Source organism: Cygnus atratus, chromosome 6, assembly GCF_013377495.2.
Source record: "Cygnus atratus isolate AKBS03 ecotype Queensland, Australia chromosome 6, CAtr_DNAZoo_HiC_assembly, whole genome shotgun sequence".
NCBI classification, from domain to species: Eukaryota; Metazoa; Chordata; class Aves; order Anseriformes; family Anatidae; genus Cygnus; species Cygnus atratus.
In genome coordinates, this window is record NC_066367.1 from 37,957,295 (window position 1) to 37,973,519 (window position 16,225).

Below are 16,225 nucleotides of genomic sequence, written 5' to 3' on the forward strand. Positions count from 1 at the left end.
TAGATGGTGCTTAAATATGAAAGGTGTCTGGGGCCCCCATCATTAAGAAATGTGAACAGTAAGAACTTGATGCAACATATATTTACAAGTTCATAGGGACGTCATTTCAAAATGATATTCGTTACAGAAGAACTACAGGAAGTTGATCATTTTCCTTCTAACTAGTTTGCATATGAAAAACTAAAGCTGGTCCCTGAAAGGCTCTACTGGGTTGGTAAATGCAGTGGGGGGGGGGGGGGGAACTATTTTCACAAAATGTTGTGGCCTGACTTTACCCCTTAATTAGGTGCTCATCAAATGATAACTCAAATTATGTCTACTAATAAAGTCCATAAAAGCTAAAGACCAGGTCATCACCAAGACAGAAAAAAAAAAAAAAAAAAAAAGGTTTTGCCTATAATCTTTAAGATATTTTAAGACTCATAGTAAATACTGTATGTGGTATTTGCTGCCAGTGTTCTTTCTGTGACTTACCTGCTTATATCCAGCATGTGGCTTATCTGAAGCTTTTGTTACACACTTTGTATGAATGTTTTTTCTGTTAGGGGAAAAGGTTTTTTGCAAGACCTTTACTTTGATGACAAATGTTTTTAAAAGATGCCAAGTAAGTGATTTGTAAATCAGAACAAATTCTTTAGGCCTTCTGTAGGATTCACAAATCATTGATTGGCTATGTTGCGTCCATTTGCATGGAAGATTTTTTCGAAAGATGTAAATGCTTTGACACACAAAATCCCCTACAATTCTGAATTTGTTAAAAGTGTATTTCTGGTCTGTAGCAATGCTCGTACTTAGTCCTTGGTGTTTCAGGTATAACGCTTTAAGGGCCAACATTAACTCTTTTGGTTACGTCTTTAACCTAATGAGCTCCAATCCATTTCACCTCTAAAAGAAGTAATTAATTGACTTAAAGTCCTGCAAAGATTGTTAGCTCCTTTCAGTGTCAGAGAAATTGAAGCTGTCACACTCAGAGCCTAACCAACTGTGTGCAAGTGGGGGACTGCAGGTACATTTTGATGTTGTTTCTGGAGGAAACGGCTCAACAGCAGCCCAGTGCTTTTATTTGTAAGAAAAAAAAAACTCTTACAGTTTACCAGAATCCATGTACTGGTGTAATAGCTCATAAACAACACTGGTAGATACTTTTACGTAGCTAGGGCTATTTAGAGCAATTTTAATTTTAAGAGAATCACTGCATTTTTTATTTTTAGGTGTATGCATGTGTGTATATATATATTTATTTTTTTCTCATGCAGTATTAGCTGCAGTATTGTAACTCTCTATAACCTAGAAGTAGGGATTTCTTGCCCTACTTGTTGAAGGTTTTTAGCATGCATCAGGACAAGTACAGTTGTCTGAAGACATGACCTTCTTCGGATGATACAGTTTCATACTAGTTCTGTCATTATAAAAATCCATATACTCATTTTTATAGATATCTACCAATTCTTGTGGACAGTGAACCATCATAATTTAGTAAAAGGTATCTTTTAATATCAGTTCCAGTCAGAGCCATCCTAGTGTTCTTTAAAAGCAAGTATTATCTCGATTTTTGCTACAAAGTAATTGGATAAAGTCATAGAAAGCAATCAAGAAAAGTGAAATAAAAACATTTGCTTCATTCTTTAATTTACATAATGTACTGTTTCAACAGATGTAACGTGGGGTGCAGGAGTTCCTCAGCTGAGGGGTGTACTATGACAAGGAGCCAGCCTCAATGGACATTGCCCATTATCGAGAATTAAACAGGAGAATATCTAAAGCAAAGCTGAAAGTGCATCGAGAATTGTCAGAAGCCTAAATATCCCCAAAGTAACTAGAAGCAAGACCATGAGGAGTAATGTAGGTAAGTATTCCAAAGTAAATCAGGGCATTTCTTAAACCGTGAAACTTTTGGTTTTATTTTGATAGTTTTATGCTGTGGTAGTAAAGATTGTCACAAAACATATTTTAAGTAATACAACACAAAAGATTAGAGCCAATGGTAAAAAAAAAAAAAAAAAAAAAAAAAAAAGAACCGTAGATGTCTTTGACATTGAATGGTGCTGAAGTAGAAAAGTAAACAAGTTAGCAATTCATACCTTTATATGAGATAGTGCGCCTATACGTGGACCTTTGTGATAACAGAACAAAGAAGAAAAAGGCATTCTTGACCTAGATTTAACAGATTTTATTGAAACAGTGTACGAAGAACGGTATTTTAATGGTAAGAAAATCATCACTTCGTGGCAGCGTGATGCATGTGGACTACTAGTCATAATTGGTGGTAATATATTTTGACATAATTAAACAATTGAATTCCATTTATTTGTATCGGAAAATATTCAGCACCATTCTTGACCTAGATTATATTGTAGTAGCAGAGTGTAGCTGCCTTGCCCTGAGATGAAGCCCGAACTTTGCAGTTAAATGTAAAATGAAATGTGCTTGTTCTTATACATTTTCATAATCAAAATACAAGGTTATACCATGTCAACAACCAGCAGATGGAGAAAAAGAACGTCCTAGGAAGCTCAAAGAACACACTAGGAAACTGAGCTATAAATAACAGGCTAATTCCATAGCTTTAAGATTTCTCCAAAGCTTTTTTAAATCCCTCCAGAAAAGACTGAAGAGATCCCTAATCTGAAGTGCCCCACTTGAAGAAATATATATGTTTTTCTTTTAAAATAGATTTCTGTTAATCTACAAGAGATTGTTTGGACATCTGAAAGAGTCAGGGTAGTGTCTGTACTGTACCCATTGCTTCAAAGTAAGATTTTTAAACACATGGCTGCATTTTCATTCTTATCAGTGACTTCTTCTTCAGAGAAAATACAGAATTCTGTCTGATCGTCTCTGAACTGATTTGTGCAGTATTCACACAGAATACTTGATGTTCACAACTCATTTTGAATCTCTATTTGTTTTAGAGAGCCATCCCGTTCAGTAGAAGAATCTAACAGAAGAGCTATCTTCTTAGGTCGGATTTTGTGAAAATTTGGAAGACCTGTTGATGTTTTTTTCCTTTTTCTTTTTTTTCTTTCCTTAAATTGTACCTATGGAATATAACACCGTGGCTATATTCAGAAGTATTTGTTTTTCTGGTTTATAGACTTAATACTATAAATTCTTGAAAGCAGACTTTGAGATTTAGTGTAATATTTCCTAGGACATGAGGCTAGGTACTGACCTCCAACTAGACTTCATGCCACCGAGGTCATCCAATCCAGCCCTGCTCAGAGCAGGGCCAACCTCAGAAGGGTTCCCCCGAGCTTTGTCAGCTTGAGATTTGCACGTCTCCAAGTTTGAGTTTGAGTTGAAGGCTGCAATAAAGTCTTCCCTTCACCAGCTCTTCTTGAGCACCTCCTTCCATAATGACTCCTTCACTCCTTAAAAATGTCTTTTACTTTCTGCACTAATGTTTTGCTTCAAAAAAGGCTTTCAAAATAATACTTTTTTTAAAAATACTTCTAAATTTCTCTTGTATGTTCCCTCGACAAGAGAAGGATGATTGGAGAGCTTGGAAAAAAATAAAGATCACAAATAGTCATTCCTAAAATGCTGGGAATTTTTACAAACAGGAGTCATGCATGAGGCTCTGCAAGTCTTCACTGTCAGTGAAACATTAGAATATATTTTGCAGTACTCAACGCGACACTTTAAAGAAAATTTTTATTAGTTAGAAGACGGCAAAGCAGAGCAACAAACTAGTGGCACATCTAGAAAGCAGGACTGATAAAGAGAAGCAGAAAGAATTAGGTTTGTTTGTTGCAGGAAGAAAAGAAAAAGAACCCTGTAGGATGGACTTAAGGCTTTAAAAAAATGAGAGTTTTATAAAAGCAATGGTAGCAGTTGCTCTGTAGATTTAAAAAATAAAACAAAAATTGCACCAAGACTTTATTTAGAATAGGCATAAAGATAAAACAGCCCAACTTTACCTCATACCTGACTGCAAGTATGGATGAAAAACTGAGATACTTTGCCTCTATCTGCCATGAAATATATGACTGGAATTTTTTTTAAATGCCTATAGAAGCCGCTTTCAGAGCTGATTTTGGGAAGTATGACCTTCCCTCACTGCCAGTGGGCTGACCAGGTTTGCTCACCAAGATCCTGCTTCAGCTCCTCGGTTTGTGCGGTTCTGTTGACTTAATTGTGGAATGAGATTTGTTTTATTTTCCTGAGAACTTTCTGTTGCTGATAATCTGCTTCAAGTTACATAGTTTAAGGTATATGGTATTCACAGTCTTTACTTACAGCACTTTTAAGAAAAAAAAAAAAAGTTTTTTTTTGATAAAATGCTTTGAAAATTCCATATTTAAAATGGACTGAAATTGAGGTTCAGCAACCCTTCGAAGTTTGCCATTCATTTCCTGGAATTCAGACTGCCACTGAGATAGTATGCCCAAGTGTCACATAAAAAATAAATACATTTTTTTTAAATGAAGGAAGCTATCTGTAGCTTGAAATTCACGTTTCTTAGATTTTTCTGCCAAGAGTTCATGGCTTTTGTTCGTGATGCTGATGGCTTTGTTTGTTTATAGATGGGTTGGGTTTATTTGTGTGACAGAATATATTTATGTTACCAAATGAAATTCTTTTAATCAAGGTCTAAGCATGTTGTAATTAAGAGCTGACTAAAGAATTCTTTGCCTACATGCTTTCCAGTAGCTCACTTTTTGGAGGATGATGCCAGAATATGTTAAATATCTGTGTTATGTACCTGCCTTCTGCGTTTCCACAGACTTTCAACGTTTTTCAAGCTTATTCAGAGGATAAAGGCCTGTTTGAGTTCTAACTTGGGATCTGACACAACACATTGTCATCTGTTTGGGATGAAGTAGTGCACTTTCTGGATTCTCATCTTTAATGGAGATTTGCTCTTAAACTCCTGGGTGTAATGCATCCTTACGGGGACACGGGGTTTTGAATTCTGGCTGCCTGGGGTCCTTCACCCTCCTTTTTGTTTGCTCTGCTTTGATGAGCTGGCGCAGTGCTCTTGTCAAGCCTGAATGTGATTCACCCTTTTGTTTAGTTCCTTCTGAAGAGACTGAAACCTTTTTTTTTGTGTAGCTTAGGGTTTGTGCAGTTTATTGTACGTGTAGTAAAATCTGGTTTTGTAGTGCATCAAATGAGCTCTGGATAGCTGGCAGAGCAGAGCATCGTTGCCTTGTGTCTTGCTCTACCTTAAACCTAATGATACTGGGAAGAGATGCAATACCCGTCTTTTGTAGTGTTTAACTGTTTGGGACTGGTGAGTAATCGTGCTCCCAGGAAGCCTTTGAGGTTCTGTTCAGTACCTAAACCACTCACTACGGTTTTGTGGAGGGGGAAAGAGGGTTCTTAAGGGTAAGGAAAAACCTTTTATGTGAAGTATGCTCGACAGCCTAATATCCTTTTGTAGAGGCACAGCATATTGGCTTTTGTTGATACAAGTCCAGGTAGCCAAAGGTTTTGCCTTTCCAAGACTTTGTTAACCCTGGAGAGAACCGTTCAGCAGTAGCAAAAGAATTTGCTTTTAGAAGCCCAAAAGTCTGTTGTGCAGAGGGGTTCTTTAGACACTTACTGACAATGCCCAGACTTCTGTCGTAGGTTACAGCCTGGTAACCTAGAAGCTGCATGTTCCCCATCTCGGTGTCCTGAGTTACTCATACTTTTTTCCAAAATTGTGCTTCTGCAAACACGTGCAGAGAATTTCTTTTCAAGTATCTAAAATCTAGATTTTAGTGTAGTTTGGATGGCAAAACATTTCCAAGGAAAGTTTCACGACTGAAGTAGAGAATAGAATGCTTTTTATTATCATAAAAACAAATGTTTCATTTTCCAGGAGCCAGACTGGTCCTCACAGTAAATGGGATAATGCAATTTATCCTTATTAAGGTGTCAGTGTGAAAAAGTCTCATAACTGTTATGTAAAATTTCAACCAAAAATATACAGACATTAAGATTTAGATACTTGGCTCATTTTAGTAGGGTAAATATACCTTGCCATTCTTAAATGTAAATCTCTGAGTGTAGGGGATGGTAAGCCTATGAGTCAGAATCCCTAATAGAGCAGCCTGGAGAGGACAGACACAGATACGTGGTGTTCTCATCTCTCCCTGGGACAGCAAGACAGGAGAGAGGTTTTTGAGTCACAAAACACAAAATGTTATTGGAAACTCATGGCATGTGTACACTGTTGCTGGAATACAAAGTGAACTTTAATAGAGTGCTTTATGAAAGAAAAAAAGAAGTTGTACGTTAATATTTTCTTAAACATTAGTTTGTCTTTTCTGTGCTTGTGATGTTTTTTCTGGAAATCAACTGTGCGCAAAATGCAAAGTGCAAACAGGTATTCATTTCAGAATTTCAAAGAAACCTCTCCAATTAGATGCTTATAAATTTGAAGGAATGAGTTTAATACTCATTAAATACAATAAATACAATAAATACAATAAATACAACTCAATAAATACATTTAATACTGAACTCTTAGCATCACAGGAGGACCATATTGCTTATCTTCACTTTCAACTGATTCTTTGTTTTTCAGCTTGGAGTGAACAAGATGATAATATCCACCTTAAATCTAATGCTTAATGAGGAAAAAGGTCAGGCTTGCCTTTTTTTTTTTTTAAATCCTGTATCTTACTGTTTATTAGCATATTAAAAAGTACTTCAAATTTGTATTAATTCATATTTATTAGATAACAAACCAAGTATAAGGTTTTAATATTAGGGTGAGAAAGTGTATTTTTAAATTGAGTGGTGTAGTCATGAAACAGTTGACTCAGACTAGCGTATGTAGAAAAAGAAGCTATATAAGGAAAGGTCATGTATACAAATCTTCATAGAGATTCACTTAAAAATTATTAAGCTTATAATTAATGCACCTCTTGTATATCAATAAAGAAATATTTGTCACAATTTTCATGGAGCGAAAGCATTTAAAAGGATTAAAATCACCCACTATTTTTTTCTGTAAATATCCTTAAACTTCTGAGTGCTCTTTTAGAAAACAGAGGAAGTCTTTTAATACTGTCTGTCTCATAAATAAAACAGTGGGGCCAAATTCTCCAAATCCTTACACATTCAATTAGTATATCATTGAAAGACAGTGAGTAATAATCCACTAATGCTAGAAAGAGATTCATATATCAAATTGTACAGGTTTGTAGCACACCAGATTTCAGAGCGGCAGCCGAAGCTTTCAAGCGCTATTATGTTTATGCCAGATAATGCTGTAGTTTGCATTAAGGTGTCAGAGTAGCTGATTTTTATGCTATCATATTTTTTTAATATCTTAAGAGTATTTTCATGAGGGAAATTGCTGAGTAGAAATACATACTTCAGTAAACAATTTTAAAAATGGCATTTGGAGAAAAATTCCATGTGTCTAAAAATAGTGCAGTCATCTGACTTACTACTTGGAAACAAAAGCATAATTTACAGGTTTAATTTGCAATCCTACTATGTTCTGACATTCTCTTGCAAGAAACTTGGTCTGAATTATTCAGATGATTTAAATATTGCTGTGTCCTGAACTTCAAGTGTCTAATACAAAGTAAGTTTATCTAGTTTATTGAAACCACTGCATTTAAGATACGGGAGTATAATTTTCATTTTTACCATTTATTGCTGTATTTTTGATGTCACATTGCACAGTTAATGGAGTTTGGGGCTAATCTAGATAATTATTGTGCCAACAGCTCAAAGCCTTTCACCATATTTTCAGCAATCATATTTTTTACCTTTTTTTTGACTGTAAATCTAAAAACAAATTGAATTTTGATGTTCAGGATTTGAAATGTTTATTTTTAAACAGATATATTTTTAATTAACTTTTTTTTATAGATGCCCATTTTCCTAGCAAGCAGTAAATAAATAACATATAGCAAAGCTGTCAACTAGAACTGAACTTACATTTATTACCTACTTATTTTCTGATTTTATTTTAAATAGCCTAAGAATGTTCTGTATCAGATGTTCCTAAAATTCATGTAGTCTTCATTATAAAAACTGTTATAAAAATATATTTAATAACTTCAGATTATTTTGAATCCTGAAACATGGAGATTGAAAGAACAAGTTTGTTATTTGTTGTTCATGTTCTCAGATCTCCTTTCGAAGTGATTTTAACTTTGGACAGGAACTTTAAATATTCGTAGGTCTATCATTTGATGATAATCAATGTGCTGCCATTAAAGCTTTGAATTTGTTAGTTTTAAATTCCATATTGTTTTGTATGACAAATGAAAATGTCTGCAGTAGTAATTTTCTAATGAATGTGCATTATGTTAGTGAGAGAGATCCCGCTGTGACAGAGTGCATTTTTCTATTTTAATGTCCTATTTTGTTGTGGCATTTGGTCTTGAAAGGTCTGAATTCTCATTTGTAGACACATTTGAAGTCATATTTTTTCTTGTCTTGGGGCCTGTTATGCTTACCTTCCATGCTAGACTCTTCTAGAGCTTAATAGTTTGTAGGGAGCTAACAGAATGTCAGCCAGTGTAGAAAAATGTCTGCATTATAAGCATGAAAGATTCCAAAATACTAAAAACTGGAGAAGAATTGCATTGGCAAAATCAAAATATTATACAAAGTCTGGCTTTTCTGTGGCAAGATAGGTTTGGAGACTGAAATTCTTATCCAAATAAAGCTCAAAAGGGACCCCAAAAAATGGTGTTCACAGTTGGAAAACCGATACATTAAGTGTGTGTGTGATGAAGAGAGAAGAACTGAAGAAGAGCTGTTCAGAAAAATAGTTCTGATAGTGTAATTTCTCTTTACATGATAGATTGCTTAGTCCTTTAAAATCCTCAGTTAGGAGCCATGCCGTGCAAGTCTTCTCTTTTACCTAATACTTTACCTGTTGCTTTACTTCAGAATATAGGGAAGTAGGTAGTTTGTGTGGGATAGCTAGAGCTTTATGTCTGCGCATTGAAACAAACCACGGGAAGTAAACGTATGAATTACTTTTCGTTCTCCCCAAAAAATAGTGAGTCTGGGTTCACTTTTTCTAGATTTGTACTTGCTGAAGCTGGACATGTTTTTCATTGTACGAGTTCCTCTTCAGAGTGGCAAAATGGACTGCTGTAATAATATTTCTTCACTTTCTCAAATTAGCATATAGGTTAGTAATATTCTGCTTCGTGATATTCCCTAAGAAAGTTTTTGTTGGTGGTGGTGACGTGATATACTTCTCTACTGAATAACTGGGCTATTTTGTATCGCTCGTGTTCATACCCAATATTAGTTTTAATTTTAAAAATAAAAAAATCTGAATGCTTACATTATTTTGGCAGTAAAGTAGGACTATCTTCCGTGCACCCAGTTTTGACCTCTTTCGCTTGTAAAGAAAGAAATTAATGTGGTGGAAGGCCTGAAAGCATTATGACTGCTGTATCTTTGTCTAGGCTCTATTAAGTGCCCATTGTATTTATTAAGTTCTTCTTGAGTAGGCAGAGCCGAGGTTTGAAAAGAAAATCGTTCTGTTGCCAGCCATCTTCTTTGATTGTCTTGTAGCTCGGTTTTGCTTTTTTGTTGAAACTCTTTCCGAGCTGCTATATACACGTGTAAGGCAGGGGAAGTCACTGCTCCTCGACAGGACCTGCTTTCTCCGTGCTTTCAGTGGAAGTGAAAGCCTCAGTTGCTCCCAGGTCTGGGAGTTACGCAGACAGATGTGTTAAAAGGCAGACACACCTTGAGAACGTTTCAGGTTTTGTTATTACGCTTGCACTAAATAATGGGTGCTAAAAGAATTGTGCTCCTGTCCAATTCAGCCGTTGCCTTGGACAACTGTAATGACACAGCTAACCCTCAAAAGTTGAGGATACGTTCCAGCTCAATGGACTTGCCATTTTCCCTTCGCTCTGAGCCCTGGCAGCAAGGATATCTCTCTGTGCAAGGGCTACAGCTTCTGGTTAGTTAACAGCATGCTGGTCCAAAATCCTCAGAAGAAAAAGGCTCATGTCACGTGCTGTTAATGATCAGCTGGAACCATGAACGTAAGTCACGCTTTCTCCATGAGAACCCTTCCCCTATCCATGATACAGCAGAAAATGGTTTTATTCCTGTAGATTCCTAGGTAGTAGGCCTGAAGGGACTGCTTTGATCATCTACTCTGGCAGTGTAAGGAAGCAAATCTGGCAGGGCTGTGTGCATCCACATGCAGATCAGCAAGTCTGGTAAAGCTCGTTGACTGGGGATGCAAAGGCAAGTGCGGTGGCATGGGCTTTCGAAGATATTTGCTATTTATGAGGGAATCCATCCAACTAGCTGTCATGTTGTAGAGTGGTTAAATTGGGGTCTTCCAAACCTAAAAAAATTTACAGCCTCAGCACTAGTATAAGCTAGGATTACATAAGCCTTGTTGCAGTACATAATAAAGCTGTCCTTAAAGCTCAAATACTGTTCTACCAAAGGTAGTTGGATGGTATCAACAGATTGAGCACCAGGGCAATTTAAAATGTATCGTTTCAATTAAGTCATTCTGTGCAGAACGATTTTCTGGTTGCTGCAATGGAACTGTATTTGTGAGTAAGATGAAGGTACCTTTCTCGAGTCAGAGGCCAGAATATTTCATGTGTACTGCAGCGTTATAGACCTACACACCAGTACAAAAAGATAAGAGTGAAGGAAGAAAGGTTTCCTTTATACGTAAGGTACATTTGTTTGTTGAGTCACTCACACAAAAAATAGGGCTTCATAAAGTATTAAATTCTAATTAGCCAAGAGAAAGCTTCTTTTCAAAATGTAAAAACATTCTCAAAAAGTGATGAAACATTTGTACCTAATTAAATGACACAGGAGAATCCTAATGCCTTTGGTAGACTTAAACAGATTAGTAATTAGCAAATGATAACTAAATAAAACCTCATTTTAACTCTGCATAGTTTGAAAACAATGCTTTTTAAGAAGTTAAAAATTCCTGTTAGTTCTAAAACCCCAAGACTTTGATGTGAGGCATTTCCACTTCTGAATGCATTTTGTAGGTTTTTCTACAGACGGATAAAAAGGAAAGCCTGGGAAAATGAGTTTGGTGCTTGTATTTATAAGCAGTATGTTTTGTGGATATTCTAAGTGTTTGCAAAACTTTATACCCCAAACCTGTCGTCACCCCATGAGCAAGCACTCGGTTTGGGCATCTCAGAGGTAGTCATTTATCAGGGACCTCTAAATAACCTTTCTCTGTAATATATGGAATTGTTAAGCTTGCTTAAAGGGTCATTTAAGAAAAAAGTTATGGAGCATTTTTTGCAATATTAGACTGTCAAAATTTGATTTACTGGTTTTACATCCACTTATTAATAAAGGAAATGTTATATTGGTATTCATATCATATGTGATAGATCTGAATCCAGGCTATTAGTATCTAATTTAAGTTTCCTTCACATTGTACTAAGTTTTCTATTTCACCACTTGACTAAAAAATTGTTAAACATTTTCAGCTGAGTGTGCAAAGAGGCTTGTTAAAACTCAACATGCTAAAAAGTGAAATAGTTGCATTAAAAACTGAAAACATACTTTTTGTGTATGAAAATTACGGGGAAATTTTTCGTGGGGGAAGGGGCTTAGGGGGCTGGAGTGGGGAAACAATTTGGTGTCATTTTACATAGTTCTCCAACAAAATATTTTTAAGCATATTGTAATGAAAGTGGACTGCAAAACAAACCTGAAAGGCATGTCTTGGCACACAGAAAAAAAGGAGTAATTGGTTTAGATGTGGAAAGTTGTGCTCCTCGTGGTGAGATAACATGAGTTGTCTGGAGTTGTTACGAGATTACAGAGAAGAGGTATTTATTACATGGGTTGATGAAAATCAGCCCTTTGGATAGAATCCAGTGTCCAAAATACTTGGGATCTGCTCCAAAGTCCAAATACTTTCTAAACCAACCCGAAGTACTTCGGCTGGAGTACTTTGACAGTGAGAAGGAAAATGGTACCTCGAAGGAGACTGGTTTTCTGCAGCTGAGGTGGAAGACCAGCCTGGTAAGAAATGGAAAGGTGTGAGTAGGCAAAGGGATGCTCTGTTTGTCCGAGCATTCCCAGCCGTGCTGATCCCTACTGGCATTAAAACGTCTGTTTTCAGTGACCGTGGTTTGCCCAGCCCTGTCGAGCAGTGCCACTGCCCTACGGCCGTGCTCTTACACTGCAGCTCCTTGTCTAGGCTGCCTCACGGTGTAAAATGAGCAACCAGAGCCAGTGGTAGGGTGAACAAGAGCCAGACCCAGGCTATTTTGAGTGACTCTCATCCTCTTTTTCACTGCCATCTTCCTTAGCTCCATTTCCGTTGGCTGATAACCAGCTGTCAGGAAAATGCGAAGGGTGTCTGTTAAATCAGATGTGGAGAGATGTGGATTAACTCATTTGGCAGAAATCTGTGCTATGCTTAACTTTTCTTTTATTATATGCAGTTAAATAAAGTAACGTATGAGGGTTAGTGAAGGATTTCTCTACCAAGACATCAGTGGCAATCTCTTACTTTTGCTGTCTATACCTAATAGAAATATGCAGTGGTTACAATACGTACTTGATATTTCATCGCCAGTGGTTTGTGGAAATCCATTCAGAATTGTGAAGTAATCTCACTTCTGCAAGTGTTTTCATACGAATGCATAAAACCTGCCTCGTTGCTGATCAGCTGTGTGCTTCTGAGAAGCTTCCAGAGAGCCTTCGACTTCCTTTCTGTCATTCATTGCACACAGCCACGCCGGTGGGTCCTCACGGAGCGCGACTTGGGTGTGCACGTGGTAAATTACCTGATAAAAGGTCAAACCTTGATGATGCAAATAGCTCTGTTCGCTGTTTTCTGCTTAGGGTGAGTGTGGTGTTTGGAGAATTTTTGTACCTGGGGGAAGATGGATAATCACACCTATGCTATGATTCGTTTTTTTTGTTGTACATCACTCGGGTGTTTGTGTTAGTTTGCAGTTTTTTAGTCTCAGGAAAAAGCCATACAAATAACAGGCTTTGACTGAAGGCATATGATTGAAGCAGCCATTTTATTTCAGTCCACTGTACTGAGTCAAAACATTCAAATATTTTCCACAGAAGCGGCAGTAATGTGAATTCTTTTGGTACGATTTCAAGCTACATGCAGTACAGAAAAAGGGGTTATCTGATTAGATGATAAGTATTACGGTGGTGATAGAATGGGATGTTAGCTGATGCAGGGCGTTGCAGAACCAGGAGTAATATAAGGTTACTTCAAAGCGTCTTTTGCTGCTTGTGCAAAAAAGGAATTGATGGCTATTATTTTCTCGTAATGGATCCGATGTAATTGCCCTAAATAGCGACGTGAGCCACAGTAAGAGTGGGCTAAGAGATTAGCAACCCTCTCTGCAGTATGTGCTTCCAGTATTTTACATAGGTATATTCTTACTTGGATTTTACTGTATTATAGAAAGTTAATTCTCGATAAAAACACAGGGAGATTATTTACCTATTTTAGCCTTACACAGGACCTGTGCTAGGATTGCCAATGCGCCATTCAGCAATAGTGCTGAAACTTAAATTCTGCCTTGTTTGTGGTGAAACATCCTCTGTTACTTCCTTAATCAGGATAAAACCAATCAGGTAGCCAAAGAAGAACTTCTAAACTGAAAACCTGACAGGACTCAAGATGCCTGAACTCTTGCCAGGGGCTTCCTGAATCCCATTTCTGTTGACCAGGTCCGAAGATCAAAGGATGTATTGTTCTCCTGTGAGAGAGAGCAAGGTGGTTTGTGCGCCCTTCGCTCCGTCCTTCCCTACCTTGTACCTGCTCGCCTGTGCCCCATCCGTGGGGAGCTCCGCTGCTGTGGAAGAGCTGTGGGGATTTGTCCAGTGCTTGCAGGGGGCAGAACGCCCTGCGTCCATTGGGCATCTTAGGAAATATAACCTGGAAAAATGTGCCGTCTTTCCAACTCCAGGCTGTTAATCAGATCTTACCTCTGTAAACCTTTAATCATGTGTGCTTCTCATCCTTGCCTCAGTTTCAGACAGTTAGGGTGCTCCAGACCAAAGGAAAGTTGAAACAGGTCTTTGGAAAACGGTGCTGGGCTATGCAGGAATGCTTGGTCCTGAAGCAAATTGCAGTCTGTCTTTAGATTTCAGCGCCTTAGCCAGGGGGATGGATATGTGAAGCTGGCTCCTTCCTACTCCACCTCAGTTTTGAAAATGTCTTTTTTTTATGTCACCTTCTGAAAGTTGCATTTATAAGTAGCACGTCTAAAGTGCATGTACTGTGTGTTAAGTGTACTTTGGAGAATGTTTTCAAGGACCATATTTATGTCTCTGGAGCCTTCTTCTAGTGGTCTGGAAGGAAGGAGCTGCTGTTACACGTTGACGTAGCACGTTGTTGGTACTGTTGTTGCAGAAATTTTTTAGAATCCTCAGTCTTAATGCTCCACTTCTATCTCAGAAAATTTTTCTTATTGAAATCCATCAGGTCTATAGTAACATTTACTATGTTTTTAAATAACAGCATAACATTGGTAGTAGGAAGAGGGGAGAATTGATGTACAATCCCAAATAAAACTCATTAATGTCGTTACTACAGTAGTCATCAATGCCATTTTATTTTTTGAGTTGTAGACATGGTTTTTATGACATTTTCTATTTAAATTGCAAATTCTGTGTATGTCTACCTTAATAAAACTTCCAGTCTTGAGAGTTAAGTCACATCTGGTCTATTTGAAAAACTGTTTGGTAGGATAACATAGTTTGTGTAATCCTGAACCACCTTAATGAAGATTTGCTCATACAGCAGAATAATACGGGGGGAAATTATTACGTATGGTACTCAAATATTTTCATAGGTATGCTGAGAGCAGTGCAGAAAAACCTGAAGATTCTGATACTAAAGTTAACAAATCCCTAGATGCTGACTTTTCCATCTTTATTATACAAGTTTTTTAAAGAAATTATTATTTTCATCTAGACTAAATGTAACATTTTTCCATTTTTATTGATATTATCAACGTTAATGCAGCTTCCTTCACATTAAATGCATTCGGTTTTATAAACAATTTTCAAAGGGCATTAATCGAGCTAGTCATCTGTTGATAATTTTGAATAGAAGCATATGTGAAACTACTCAGTTAAAAGATATATCCTTTAATTCATTCAAACTGTACATTAACTATTTAATAACAGTTGCACTGTCTTGGCATTTAAGATGTAGTTCAGTTGCATTCACATATAAATAGAGTCTGCTAGCAGGATTGTATTTTTACTGTATGCCTTATTTTGATGGTTTCAGTGACATTTAAAATTTTGATTCTAAGCTCTTTAAATGGATGCAGCTGTATGCATCTTCATGAGTTACTGAGCTGGGCTGAAAGACTTCAGCAAATGGCTCATGTGTTTTCTATATCTGTATTTTTCAGGCTGTTTTATTGGAGCCAGGGAGTCATGAAAGAAACTCAAGAAGAGAACTTGGATAATGAACGGAAGATAAAAAGAAAACAAAAAGAATGTGGCATATAAAGGGTATAATACCTGGAGGTATTAGATCTGACTCATATTTATAAAAATGAGACGAGCTTTCACAAAATACAAGTTATCTTAGTCATCAAGCTTGGAGCCATGCTGTTGAACTAGAAATTCTCCTTTTCCCCATTCTCCTTTCTGACAGGTAACAAAGGATTGGTGAATTATGATTTTCCCAAGTTGGAAGCACTAATTTTTATCTATATAGTTCATCCTTATGAATATATAAGGAGTTAAACATTGCATATTTAATGTGGATTATAATGGGAAACTGACTCATTAACAAAAATGGCCACTTTTAAGGACCTGGTTTCAAACTGAGCTGGAGCCTCCCAATGCACTTTGTACAATTTGGGGAAAGGTGTACTGAATGGCCTTCTTTGGGAGGCCATGATGACATGTAGTAAAAGGATATCATCTTACTGTTGATATCTTTGAAGACTCATAAACAGAAACAGAAAAATGAATGGTGGAAAGGAGTGTGACGGAGGGGACACGGATGGAGGGCCACCAGCAGTGCAAGTTCCCGTTGGTTGGCAGCGACGGGTGGACCAAAGTGGAGTGCTCTATATCAGGTAAGTTTATCTCAAGTGATTACTGTCATTGTTTTCATTGCAGTTTTGCCACAACATGTGGTAAATTAGTGACTTGGCTAGTCTTCTGTACTCAAAGATTTCAGGGCCTTGTTCTTTTGGAAGAGCTAGACTTTTCTTTCTGATGATATTAGTGGAGTCCACTTGAGCTGTGCCATTTGCATGCCCATAACACATACTCTGTCATTACAAAT

At 37.1% G+C, this 16,225-nt stretch overlaps 1 protein-coding gene across 1 annotated transcript in view; it reads left to right on the top strand.

Moving 5' to 3' along the window:
• The window catches only part of MBD5 (methyl-CpG binding domain protein 5), a 139,165-nt gene that overhangs the window by 75,123 nt on the left and 47,817 nt on the right, over positions 1 to 16,225 (top strand). Inside the window, exons 4-6 of the mRNA XM_050711630.1 lie at positions 1,655 to 1,846; positions 6,518 to 6,575; positions 15,336 to 16,013. Of these exons, the coding sequence (XP_050567587.1) occupies positions 15,901 to 16,013 (113 nt within the window). The 5' untranslated portion in view covers positions 1,655 to 1,846; positions 6,518 to 6,575; positions 15,336 to 15,900. The remainder of the gene's footprint in view (positions 1 to 1,654; positions 1,847 to 6,517; positions 6,576 to 15,335; positions 16,014 to 16,225) is intronic.